The following is a 12,834-nucleotide window of genomic DNA, read 5'->3' on the forward strand; positions in this document are numbered from 1 at the left end:
CTTCTTGAATTGCTTATCTTCCTGCCTGGCTTGTTGATGCCGTGAGGGCAGAGACCAAACTTAATTTGCTCACTTCTGTGTCATCAGCACCAAGCCATGGATCTGGCGTGAGAGAGGGACTCAGGGCATTAAACAGATGAATGTAAGAGACGGTGATCAAAGACAATTGTGCTATTTCACTGCTCTGCCTGAGACCAGCCCTGGTCGCCAATGACTAATAATGACCAGGTAAGGTTCCAAATCCTCATCACCGATTCAATGGGCATGAGTCTGAGCAAGCTCCAGGAGATGGTGAAGGACAGGGAAGCCTGGCGGGCTGCAGTCCATGAGGACGCAAAGAGTCGGACATCACCGAGCGACTGAACAATGATAAGGGAACCTCAGATTAGTTCACTGTTTTCCCCCTGTGTTTGTCAGAATAATATGGTACTTCCAGCTCTTCAACAGTTAGTGTTATTCTCAAGTGAAAACATATCCAAAATGCCTCAGCTGAGCTCATTCAAGATACCCAGCTAACCTAATGGTATTGATTTCTCCTTGTTAAAAGAGACAGCACTTAAAGCTGATGTGCTCCACGGCATCAGCTATAAATAACTCCTGAAGGTGGATGAATAATTAAAAGATGCCATAAGTGGGTTACATTTGCAAAATGCATTACAATTCTGACTTTTGTCAGAGCTGTTCCTAGTGAAGATCATTTCATGTTTAATAATAACAATCTGTCTTGATTTATTTCTAATGCCAGGAATCACTCCAAATCTTTCCAAGATTGCAAATCTTTCCAAGTATCATCTCATTTCCACCTTGCATGCATACATGCTAAGTTGCTTCAGTCATGTCCGACTGCGATGCTATGGACTATATAGTCCACCAGGATCCTCTGTCCATGGGACTTTCCAGGCAAGACTACTGAAGTAAATTGCCATTTCCTCCTCTAGGGGATTTTCCTGACCAAGAGATTGAACAACGTGTCTTCTTGTGTCTCCTGCACTGTAGACTTATTCTTTACCATTGAGCCACTGGGGAAGCCCTTTGACTCATAATACTGAACTCTAAAATAACATAAACATTGGACTGTTAAAAGACCTGCTGCCTGGCTCAGACAGTGGTGCTTCTAGGATATTTAAGTATAGGAATGGGACATATTGCTCTAACTTTTAAAAATTCATGTGTAATACAATTAATTTTTTTATCCTTTTGATTGGGTATAAGAGAAACTTTCATGTACTTTTCTCCTATATTCCTTGTCAATATTTAACAAAGAGTAGTGGACGATTGTCTTTTACATCCATGCAACCCCCCCAACTTTTCCTCTCTAAGACCCAAGTATTGTCTTGAACACACTAAATGTTATTTGAAGGCGGTAGCATGGGGCAGTGGAAAGCTTGGGACTGAGGATGAATTCTAGTCTCCCCAGTTGTAAGCTGGATAACAAAGGACAAGTCATTTAACCTCTCTGAGCCTCCAGTTCCAAATCTGTGTAATGAGAACAATAATACCTGTTTCACCCTCACAAGGGTTCTCGTGAGGATTAGAAAAAATAATGTATGCAAAGCATCTGGAATAGTGCCTGAACCAAGGCACATCATATAATTCTTATCCTTAGAATTAAATATGTAAAGATTGGGTAAGGGCAGCTCACCCATTCTGTAAGCACCTTGGACTGAGTTTTTCAATTACTGAAAAGATCCTCTTCTGAGCTGGAGAATTCTCTGGTCACCAGGGTCTCAAAGTGTTTGGAACATCTCAGCCATGACTGACCAAAGCTCTGGTCCTACTTTATCTCCCCAAACCCATAAACTTAGGATTAGGAGACCAGATTTAGAAGTTGACACCAAAGCCAGGAAGATACTCGAGGCTTTGCACAGAGTGTTGCAATCAAATTAAGGAAGTGTTTTGGCTGACCCAAAATTCCATGGTAGAATTCAACTGGATTTTGTCCTAAACAGACTGGGCCATTTGACCCTTGTGCATCTTATCAACGTCTATCTCCTGGTGGTTTTCACCTGTCACAAGTGCTTATCAGTCGCTGGTAAGCTTAGGTCAGTAAGGCTGGGCTGAGTGGGCAGCACATCCAGCAGTCCAGGGGGGCCCTGCTCCAGCCCTCACCCCAAGGAGAAGGAGAGGAGGCTGTGGAGTGCTCTCTGCAGCCCCTTCCCCAGCATGGGGAGCAGGGAGGTAAGGGAGGTGAGGGGCTAAGGGGGAGGGGCAGGGGGAGAGGAGCGACTCACGAAGTACAGTTTTCGGTGGACTCCAAGGTGCTGTCCTCGATCTCCATGTTGGTTGAGAGGCTGGCAAAGCCATGGGGCAGTTCATCCCACTCATCGAACCGGATGCCTGTGCCAAGGGAGTAGCGACCCTCAGCACACGGCTTACACGACTGGTCCTTCATGTCCAGAAACTCCCCAGCTTTGCAAGAGAAGGCTGGAACACAAGAGCGGGGACAAGGACAGGTGGTGAGGCTGCTGCCACCTAGAAGTGGGCGGGTGTGGGCATCCTAGAGGGAGGAGCAGAGGATGGAGACCTAAGGGTTTCACACACTAAGAGCCATGGTGCATCTTCTATGACCCCGCTTGCATGGACTGTCCAGATTAGGCAAATCCATAGAGACAGAAAGTAGATCTGTGGCACCAGGGACTTGGGGGAGGGGGCATGGGGAGAGATGGCTAATGGATATGAAGTTTCTTTCTGGGGTGATAAAAATATTCTGAGATTAGATAGTGGTGATAATTATGTAATTCTGTGAATAGTCTAAAAACCATTGAATTTTAGAACTTACAGGGGTGAATCATCATTGATTTATCTATTGGCTGTGCCATATGGCTTGTGGGATCTTAGTTTCTCCACCAGAGATTGAACCATAAAAGCATGGAGTCCTAACCACTGGACTGCCAAGGAATTCCCAAAGCTGTTATTTAAAAAAAAAAAAAAAAAGACGTAGGACCTTGTTGCAGCATTTTGGGCTATTCTTCTCATTTCCTCAGCCATTCTGAGAGCTCCCCAGTAAAAGAGGGTACCAGAGTCTCTCGTTCTGACCCCTCTGAAGGGCGCCTGGCGTTTCGGCCTTGGATTTCCTGTTGTCTCTGGCCTCTGTCTTCTCCTTTCTGGTCCCACTGGCACCATGCTGGTTGGGATTACTGTGATCTGTTAGGTGAGCTCAACCATTGCAACGTCCTCCTAACGAGTTGCCTATTTCTTGTTTTTGCTGATTCTGTGGTCAGAAGTATCTTTCTAAAATACTGATACATACTTATTTCTTTTTAAAATTTATTTATGTGTAGCTGCACTGGGTCTTTATCTCTCTCGTGGCCGCGAGCTGGGGCAACTCTTCTAGTGGTGGTGCATGGATTCTCATTGCAGTGGCTTCTCTTGCTGCAGAGCATGGGGTCCAGGCAAGCAGACTTCAGTAGTTGAAGTGCAAGGGCTCAGTAGTTGTGATGCACAGGCTTAGTTGCCTTGCAGCATGTGGGATCTTCCCAGTCCAGGGATTGAACCCATGACCCCTGCATTGGCAGGTGGATTCCTAACCACTGAACCACCAGAGAAGCCCATACTATTATTTCTGTTATTTAAAAAATAATCAGGCACCACCCACCAACTTTTGGTTACAGACTTAAGCTCTCAATTTGGCACTCAAAGTCTTTTACAATTTTCCCCCAACCTAACCCCAACTGGCTTAATCTTGCACTCCAGACCCTTCTCTACCCCACTCCCATCCATCCCCTCCCTGTGTTGTCTCCACCTCAGGCCGCATCCTCTTTTCTGAATGTGTCTGATGTCTCCCACCTCCAAGCTTTTGCTTGAGTGGTTCACCCAGCTGTTCCTGATCCCTAAGCATCCATAGGCCCATTCTTTTCACCTCATCTAACACATCATACTGATGTGTGCCTCCTACCAGGCTCTGAGCTCCTCCAGGCATGGTGGCTCAGCAACCGGCACAGCCACAGCAGGACCTCCCCTAAGGTTTGCAGAAAAAATGAATGGATAAACGGATGTCTGCTCCTCCCACCAGACTGTACGCTTCTGAAGGCAGAGGCTGTGCCTTATTTATCTTTGTGGTTCACATCGCAGGTGCACATATTAAGAACACTGGCCAAGTTTACTGAAGATGGCTGATTTGTTTCTGTTAATACTCAGATCTTAGCAATATCCATTTATTGATTTAACAAGTATTTATTTGCTCACCTACTGAATCAGGCACTAGGCTAAGCATATTTTAGATTTTAAATGCCCCCAATCTCCTTTCCAAATCATCAAAGATTCCTTGAGTCTAGTTCCTGATCTTTATTGTTAAAAATAAAAAATATTTTGTTTTTGCCTTTTCTAAAAGGAACAGCACAGGGAAAATAGCTGCTAGTGATAGGAAAGTTGTAGCTACAGAGTCCTAGAGGAGGGAATAGGAGCTGCAGGCAAGTCACTGCCTTTCCGGTTGCATGGTCAGCTCCCCAATCAGGGAACATTCTTGTTCCCTGAAGTGATGCCCAGTGCATTTTAAAGATCTGTCTCTGCAGAAATTTATCTTCTCTGGCTTCCTTTTCAAGAACGACTGCAAATCACAGTCTTTCCTAATGAGTGACTGTGGCTGGAGAGTGTAGACTGGAGAGAAATGCACAGACCAGAACAGAAAATGTATGCAAACAGAGAAAAATATCTAAGTGACACACAGCTGGAATGATTTTTACTTTATACTGTGATGGGATTTAAATTTGAAAAGAAAAATAAATTGAGATTCCCATCCATGAAATAGCACTCCTGCACCAAATCTCAGGATTTGGTGGATGGGGAGGCAGGGGTGGGGAGATCTGACTCCTTGAGGCAGCCGCACTGTCAGGAAGGGCCTAACTCGGATGGTAGGGGGCTTGGGGCAGAGGCCAAAGCTGAGAGGCAGGACTGCTTACAGCACTCGGTGCCCTTGACGGGGTCGGGGAGGCTGGTACACAGGCCCGGGGTGTGCGGCACGGCGACCCTCCACCTGGAACCTGTGCTGTCACACGCGGTGTACTCATAGTGGTACTCAGACTGCAGGGGAGAGAAGGGGCAAAGTATGCATTAGCATCTGTCAGACATTAACAGCTTCCCACCTACTTCCTGTCCAGCCAGAAGGCTACTGACACTCACCATCACAGTAATGGGCCCTGGGCCCCAGGGGAGGGGGTTGCTACAGGAAGGGGCAAGGCATCGTGGAGCTGAAATGATCCTTATCAAGAACATACAGGGCCTATATGGCCATTTTGATCATTCCTCTCCACCAGCCATGGTCTAGTCCCTAAAACCGCCACCGCCCCCCATCCCCCCGCCCGCTTTTTCATGTCTCTCTGCTGTTGTGTATAAATAATGTCCTATTAGGCCAGAGCAATGTGAGAAGGTGACTAAAGAACAGGCTAGAAATAGGTGGATTTTTTCTTGTCCCAAACTGCAGAATTTACAAACACGGACCGGCCCATGAAAAATTACAAAGGATTGTCACAAAAGCTGTATTTCTATTTCCCCTGATTTCCCCACATTCTTCATGCTCTCTTCTGCCCTGAAAAAACTATGAATTCCTGCCTCAAATTTTATGAAAACATCATATTTAGCCCAGGCAGGTGATGGGTTCTCATCACATCAGCCTGCTGCTGCTGCCGCTAAGTCGCTTCAGTCGTGTCCGACTCTGTGCGACCCCATAGACGGCAGCCCACCAGGCTCTGCCGTCCCTGGGATTCTCCAGACAAAAGCACTGGAGTGGGTTGCCATTTCCTTCTCCAATGCATGAAAGTGAAAGTGAAGTCGCTCAGTCATGTCTGACTCTTCTCGACCCCATGGGCTGTATTCACACCTAATTTCTCTGTGCAGTGAAAACTCATAGTTCACCTGATCTAAGAATAAACTGAATAACAACAACAAAACAGCCAAATCAAGCATATTAAATAAAACAAGAAGCACTGCAACAAAAATCACAGAAAGCACTACTTGGGAAAAAGAAAGCACAATAGCTGTGGCAAATACTCAAAACATTTCTTACTCTTTTAAATCTTGTCACAAACAACAGGCCACAGAATTAATGTGACTTTGGCTTTGACAAGCATTTCACAATCCTCACTTAACCAAAAACTATATTCAAGCCCTAAAGTACTTTGTATTACTGTATCCATAAGAAAAATAGAATTAATGTCCCCCTTCTACCCATATGGAAGGATGATTGCACATAAATGCAATGTAAGGAGTGGAGCTGGGGCTAAAACTGAGACAGTTTGAAGTGGGCTAACCTAAGAATTCATCAGAATCAAAAGGAGAAATCTGTACTTTTGGGAAGGGGTAAATAGACTTCATTTCATCTCTTCTAAGATGCATATTTCTTTCATATTTTAACACCTATGAAATCAAGTTGTGGCTTATATCCGACACAATAAGGAAGCACTGTGTCATGTTTTACGGAGAAGGCAATGGCATCCCACTCCAGTACTCTTGCCTGGAAAATCCCATGGACGGAGGAGCCTGGTAGGCTGCAGTCCATGGGGCTGCTAAGTCGGACACGACTGAGTGACTTCACTTTCACTTTTCACTTTCATGCATTGGAGAAGGAAATGGCAACCCACTCCAGTGTTCTTGCCTGGAGAATCCCAGGGACGGGGCAGCCTGGTGGGCTGCCGTCTATGGGGTCGCACACAGTCGGACACAACTGAAGCGACTTAGCAGCAGCAGCAGTGTCATGTTTTAATTGATGGGGTTTTCCTTTCTTTTCGGTACATAAAAGCTGGTGTGCCTTACAAGCTGTTATTTCAGACTTGTGGATATGTGGTAAACCTTGCTTTTGATCTGTACTTTAAGAAACTTAGGGTAATGAGAGAAAAATCTTAGAGCTCCATTTCTATTGTCTTTTATTATAAATATAATTTACCAAATATCTATTGTCTGTCCAGCACTTAGAGGTACTAGAGGTTGTGCCCAGCATGGCTCAGGACAGCAAAGTGTAAACTGGGCATTTTTATCCAGAGGGAGAAGATGCAAAGGAGAAGGAGGAGCTGGGGGGATTGTGAGTCTAATTTAGGATGAGAAGCTTTGACTTTAGATCAGATGTCAGTGTCATCTAGGAAAGAAAGAACACCTGGGTGGGAATTCTTTGTGCCCTTGGGCTACCATCACTCTGGGTCTCTTTTTTCTTTTAATTCCACTCTTTTCTTTATCCCAGAGGACTCTGAGGACGAATAAGGAAACTATTTTCAATTTCGGGTCTAAAAATGATATTCTCCAAAGGATTTTGCTGTAAGAAAGAGGGGTAAGATCCACAGTATGTAAATTACATAGAATTGAGTGAACCAGGCAGAAAAGATTCATGTTCTGCCTGTGAATGTAATTATGCCTGTCATTTGCATGGTGCTTTTACACCATTTCATTTGATCTTCAAACTCCCCAGAAGGCAAACAGAGCAGGGGGTGTTTCCTCCATTGCACAGATGACAAAACACTCCCCATGGGGTGAAATGGCTTTGTCCAAGGTCACACAGAGCTAGAACCCAGGCCTTCCTACCAGGAATCCTTCACTCTCGGAAGTCCCATCAAACACAATCTCGCGCAGGGCCAAATTTAACAGCCAAATCTAAAAATTAACTAAGACAGTATTGGTTGTCTGCCAGCAGCCAGGGTCTCTTCTGAGGCCTGATAATTAGTGTTAAAACATCAAATCTGTTCGAGCAGATCATTTCAGTCACTCTGACTGCATTTGGCCTGTTGGAGACTCAAGAGCCACGTCTGCCTCTGCGGCGTCTCTCATTTGGTGTCCCCTGTGTCCCACTTGGGTGGGAGGTTTGCTGGGAAAATGGTGGTTCCGGGCCTTAGAAAATTTCCCTTCAATATGTGCTAATTTACTTCATGTCCCTTGGGGATATTCACACCATCCAACGCAGGTGGCTCTGCTGCAGCTGTTTCAGATCTGAGCTATAGTTGATCTCACCATCCAAGACGTCGGCTTAGACAGAGATATAATTGGCAGGACTCCTCAATTATATTCAGAGTTTTATGAACAAATCAATTCCCCAACACAACCTCAGTTTACCTAGTGACCTGACTTGGAGAGCATACGGTCTACATAATATGCAGATTCACAAAGGAGACACATGCATACATTTTTTAAAACATGGATTTTAATCTTTCTTTTTTTAATTTGGCTTTTTAGAAAAAAATCATTTAAAAATTCTGAATTTTATTTTATATTTGGTAGCACTGCACAGCATGTGGGATCTTAGTTCCCTGACCAGGGAGCAAATCCACGCTCCCTGCAGTGGAAGCACTGAGTCTTAACCTCTGGACCACCAGGGAGTTCCCAGGAGACACTCAAATAGATCTCATTCGTATGTCCAGCATATAATTCTTTGCTCTCCCCAGGCACAATGACATGACATGTCCCCAAGTCACAATTTTAAATGGGACACAGGAGGAACATATGACCTAGCTGCCTAGAAGTAACCTTTGCCAAAGCAGAGCTGAAAAGACAGAGATGGCCAGCTACAACTGTCTGAGGGACAAGCTCTAGGTGATTAGGGGGTGGCGAGGTCTAGTGTTTCACTGGCCTTCTTTCTGACAGGGAATTTCTCCATCCCGACTGGCTGAGGACACTGCCAACAGGTGGCCCAGACTAACTGGAGAATCCAAGGACTGCTCCCCAAACAGGCCTCCAGGGGTTAACATCGGGGATACAGCCCAGGCTGTTAAGGTCCTGAGGCCATGAGAGCTCAGTGAGCTGCTAAAACAAGCAGTCAGAGAGACTAAGAACAAATGGCTTAGCTGGACATTTGACGCTCTGGGCCTCAGTCTTCTCATTTGTAAAATGAGGAAGTTGGACTTAGGTGATTTCAAACATCTAAGATTCCTTCCAGTTCCAATACCTTATTACTTCACATACGCACATTGCACACATTTCACATATGCACATATGCACATTGCTATGTGCATGAAAATCTGTTTTTCTTTCCATCTTTCCCCCTCTTCTTTCAAAATGGCATGTCTCAGTTTTTAAAGTAATTATCAAAGTAAGAAATGTTAATTGTAGAAACTATGAAAATACAGGCTAGAATTAAAAAGAAAATTAAAATCTTCCAAAAGCCTACCAAGCAGAGATCAATACTTCTAACATTTTATTACATTTCTTTACAGATTTTTTTATATGTGCATATGCATTTATTGGGGCTTCCCAGGTGGAGCTAGTGGTAAAGAACCTGCCTGCCAGTGCGGGTAGATGTAACAGACATGGGTTTGATCCCTGGGTCAGGAAGATCCCCTGGAGAAGGAAATGGCAACCCACTCCAGTATTCTTGCCTGGAGAGTCCCACAGACTGACAGCCTGGTAGGCTACAGTCCGTGGGGTCCCAAGAGTCAGGCATGACTTAGCAATTAAACCACCATAGCTGAAATCATACAATATATGCATTTACTGATTTGTCTGCTTTTGGCTGTGCTGAGTCTTCGTTGCTTTGCAGGGACTACTCTTCATTGCGGCACGAGGGTTTCTCTTGCTGTGGTACATGGGCTTGGGGACCTGTGGGCTTCAGTAGTTGCTGCACAGAGGTTAGTTGCTCTGCAGCATATGGATTCTTCCTGGAACAAGGATTGAACCTGTATGCCCTGCATTGACAGGCGGATTCTTATCCACTGAGCCACCAGGGAAGTCCATGCATATGCATTTTTAAAACAAAATGAATATCCCATGATATGTAGTTTCTTCTTCTGACTTTTTTTTTTTTTTTTTTACATTTTAGGTCACGAGCATGCTCCTGTGTCTTTAAGGTTGCACCACAGTTGCTCTAACCATTCTCCTGTTACAGGTCATTGAGTTTTGTCCAATTTTTCCTTATTTTAGATAGCACTACAATGAAGCTTTATGTGTATCTTTGATTATTTCCTTTGGAGAGATTCCCAGAAGTGGAATTACTAGAGTAAAGAGTATGAGTTTCTTTGAGGTTCTTGATCAGGGAGGGAGATTTCTAAGTCTTTTTAAATTTCTTCACTTCTTATTACAATAAAATTCAAATGTATATTTTAAGACAGAATATGATGACCCCCAGGTACCCATCACCCAGCTTCTATACTTATAGTTTCTGCCATTTCTGCTTATTTACTTCCACCTACTCCTCCCCACTCAAAGTTGTTGTTAGTTTTTCTAGGTTTATTTATTTTTAGGGAAAAATTATATACATTGAAGTGCACAAATCTTGTTCAGTTTGGATAAATGGATCCACTTGAGTAAAACAATGACAAGCTAAGAATCACTGCCCAGAGACAGCTGCTGGCCAGAAAGGTAACCACTCGGCCACTGCCCCTGCCCTACTCCCCAACCCCCTCACCGCCCAGAGACAGAACAGACAGAACCAAGCAGAGTCTCAGATCCTGAGTCTTAAGGTCACTGAACCAGTGCTACACAAAGTCACAGCCACCAAGGAAGCAGGGAATCAACATGACTTGGGTTTGTCTTGGCTGGGACAGAGCCTGAGTCAAGAAACAGGTTCTTAAGTAAACCTGGATTCTGACTAGGGGCCTTAGAGTCTGGAAGAGGCCCTTCCCATTCTTCTGCCAGCTGCAGGTTCAGCCCCTTCTCAGCGTCCCTGAAAGGCAGATACTTTGGGGGAGAATGTCAAGATGGGGGCTGGGTGCCCCAGGCAAACACCTGAGCTGGTAAGTGGGGTCAGTAGGTGTTTGTTGGTACAGTGCAAATGCCTCTTTGCTGAGAAAGCATGTGATGCAGACAGGAGCAGATCCCATTAAACAATCCTGACTGCCAAGGAGAGACCAGCCCTTCCCTGGAAGGGAGGAGTAAGCTCTGCTTAGCACAGAACAAGGAGATCATGGTGAAATGTCAGAATTGAACATTAGTGCCCCCAAAGAGACTTTCTCTGTGGCTCAGCCCCAGCTGAATGGCTTCCAGAACTGTTCTGTGTTCTTTCTGCTCTGGAGTGCTCTCATTCAGGTTCTGGGTGGAAGGTCTGCAGACACTGGGACTCAGCGACCTTGACCTTGTAGGACCTTTTTGATTGTTCTCTGTCAGACTGCAGAGACTCCCTCTTTGCTCCTTTCTCTCCCTCCTTCCCACGCTCTTAAGACTGCTGGCTCAGTAGCAGTGTCTCCTGGGTCCTAAAGTGTGAAAGTGATAGTCACTCCATTGTGTCTGACTCTTTGAGACCCCATGGACTGTAGCCTCTGTCCATGGAATTCTTCAGGCAAGAATAATGAAGTAGGTAGCCATTCCCTTCTCCAGGGGATTGAACTTGGTCTCCCTGGGTCTCCTGCTTTGCAAGCAAATTCTTTACCTTCTGAACCACCAAGGAAGCCCTGGATCCTAAAAAAGAAGTGAAAGTGTTAGTCGCTCAGTCGCGTCTGACTCTTTTCCACCACATGGACTGTACTGTAGCCCACCAGGCTCCTCTGTCCATGGATCCACTTTGGAGTGGCTTGCTATTTCCTTCTCCAGGAGATCTTCCCAACCCAAAGATCGAACCTGGGTCTCCCACATCACAGGCAGATTCTTTACCATCTGAGCCTAAAGGTCTAGACATATCCAGCCCTCGATCTCTGGTGGCTAAATCTGTTTAATCATCACAACAACCTGAAGATTATGTTAAAAATACAGATTCCTAAAAAAAACAAAAACAAACAAAAGATTCCTGGGCTCTACTCTAAAGATTCTGATTCTTCTCTAGATCCTTTTCTCCTTTCAACTCACTCTTCTATGGAGACTTAAATAATTATCCCATCAGGAAGCAAATCATATAAGTACATCTCATACAAGATGGGGGAGGTCACTTAATCTAGGATCCTAGACAATTTTCCCTACACAACCAAATCCAGAATTTTAGATATATGCATTTTTCTGGACACAGTTTTCATCAGACCCTCTAAGGAGTCTGTTATTCATCCCTGCACACACAGGAAAAATCATTAAAATCTGTAATAATGCATTCATAGTTTTTAAATGGCTTAATATTTTACCCCAAAACAGGCTGTTCACTTTTTAAATACCTTAACCCAGGGACTTTCAAATTCAGCTCCAGAATCTAGGGGTGTAGAGAGCCAGCCCCCTCAGAAGTGAGTGAGCATTCCTCACTTTAAGAGAACAAAGTTTTATTTTAAAATCTATTTTACATGTTTATTCTTCTCAGTTAAGTTTTTTAAGTTAGACTGTCAATTTTTATTAAAAGAAATTCTGCTAGAATTTTGAGCAGAATTGCATTGAACCTATAGGTAAATTTTGGGAGGTTTGATATCTTAACAATATTGAGTTTTCCAGACCATGAACACAGTATATCTCTTCATTTCTTTAATTTTTCTCAGGAGTAGTTTGTAGTTTCTCATTTATTGATCTTGCAACTATTTTGTTAAATTTATTCCTAAGTAATTTAAGGTTTTGTTTAAATCAAAATTTCCACATCCCATAAAGTTTAACACCAGTCTTTACTGGAAAGAGCAAATCCTTGAAGGTGAAATTGCATGTATGAAGCAGAGTTTCACTGAGTTAAGGCTGCATTTTGGTCTTCCTTTAATCACCTCATGCAGTCAGTGGTTTCCTCCTACCTACAAGCAATACCCTCTCTCTCCCAGAGCAGGCACCAGCTGACAGACCCCAAGCAGGCTGACCCCTGCCCACTGTCCTCAATCTGTGTGCTGTTGCCTAGCAACATAATGCCAGGAGCCCCGGGACTCTCAGGAGTATGGGGGAGCCCTGGCCTTATGCTGCCCCTTCTTTCAGCACTTTCTATTCAACTCTGGATTTATAGAGTCCATTTTGATCAAAAACAAAAGAGATGGTGCTTGATCTCTCTGCTACGACCTGCCTTGCTGGTTTGGCCATGGACACATCACAGAAAGCATA

General features: G+C 44.4%; 1 protein-coding gene across 3 annotated transcripts in view; it reads right to left on the reverse strand.

The window, feature by feature from the left end:
* ELAPOR1 (endosome-lysosome associated apoptosis and autophagy regulator 1) overlaps nt 1-12,834 on the reverse strand; it is a 77,055-nt gene that overhangs the window by 36,709 nt on the left and 27,512 nt on the right. For all 3 annotated transcript variants that reach the window (XM_019956939.2, XM_070785978.1, XM_019956938.2), the window contains 2 exons: nt 4,899-5,019; nt 2,232-2,424 (listed from right to left, as the gene is read on the reverse strand). In XM_019956939.2, the coding sequence (XP_019812498.2) occupies nt 2,232-2,424; nt 4,899-5,019 (314 nt within the window). The remainder of the gene's footprint in view (nt 1-2,231; nt 2,425-4,898; nt 5,020-12,834) is intronic.

This window comes from Bos indicus, chromosome 3 (assembly GCF_029378745.1).
Source record: "Bos indicus isolate NIAB-ARS_2022 breed Sahiwal x Tharparkar chromosome 3, NIAB-ARS_B.indTharparkar_mat_pri_1.0, whole genome shotgun sequence".
NCBI lineage: Eukaryota > Metazoa > Chordata > Mammalia > Artiodactyla > Bovidae > Bos > Bos indicus.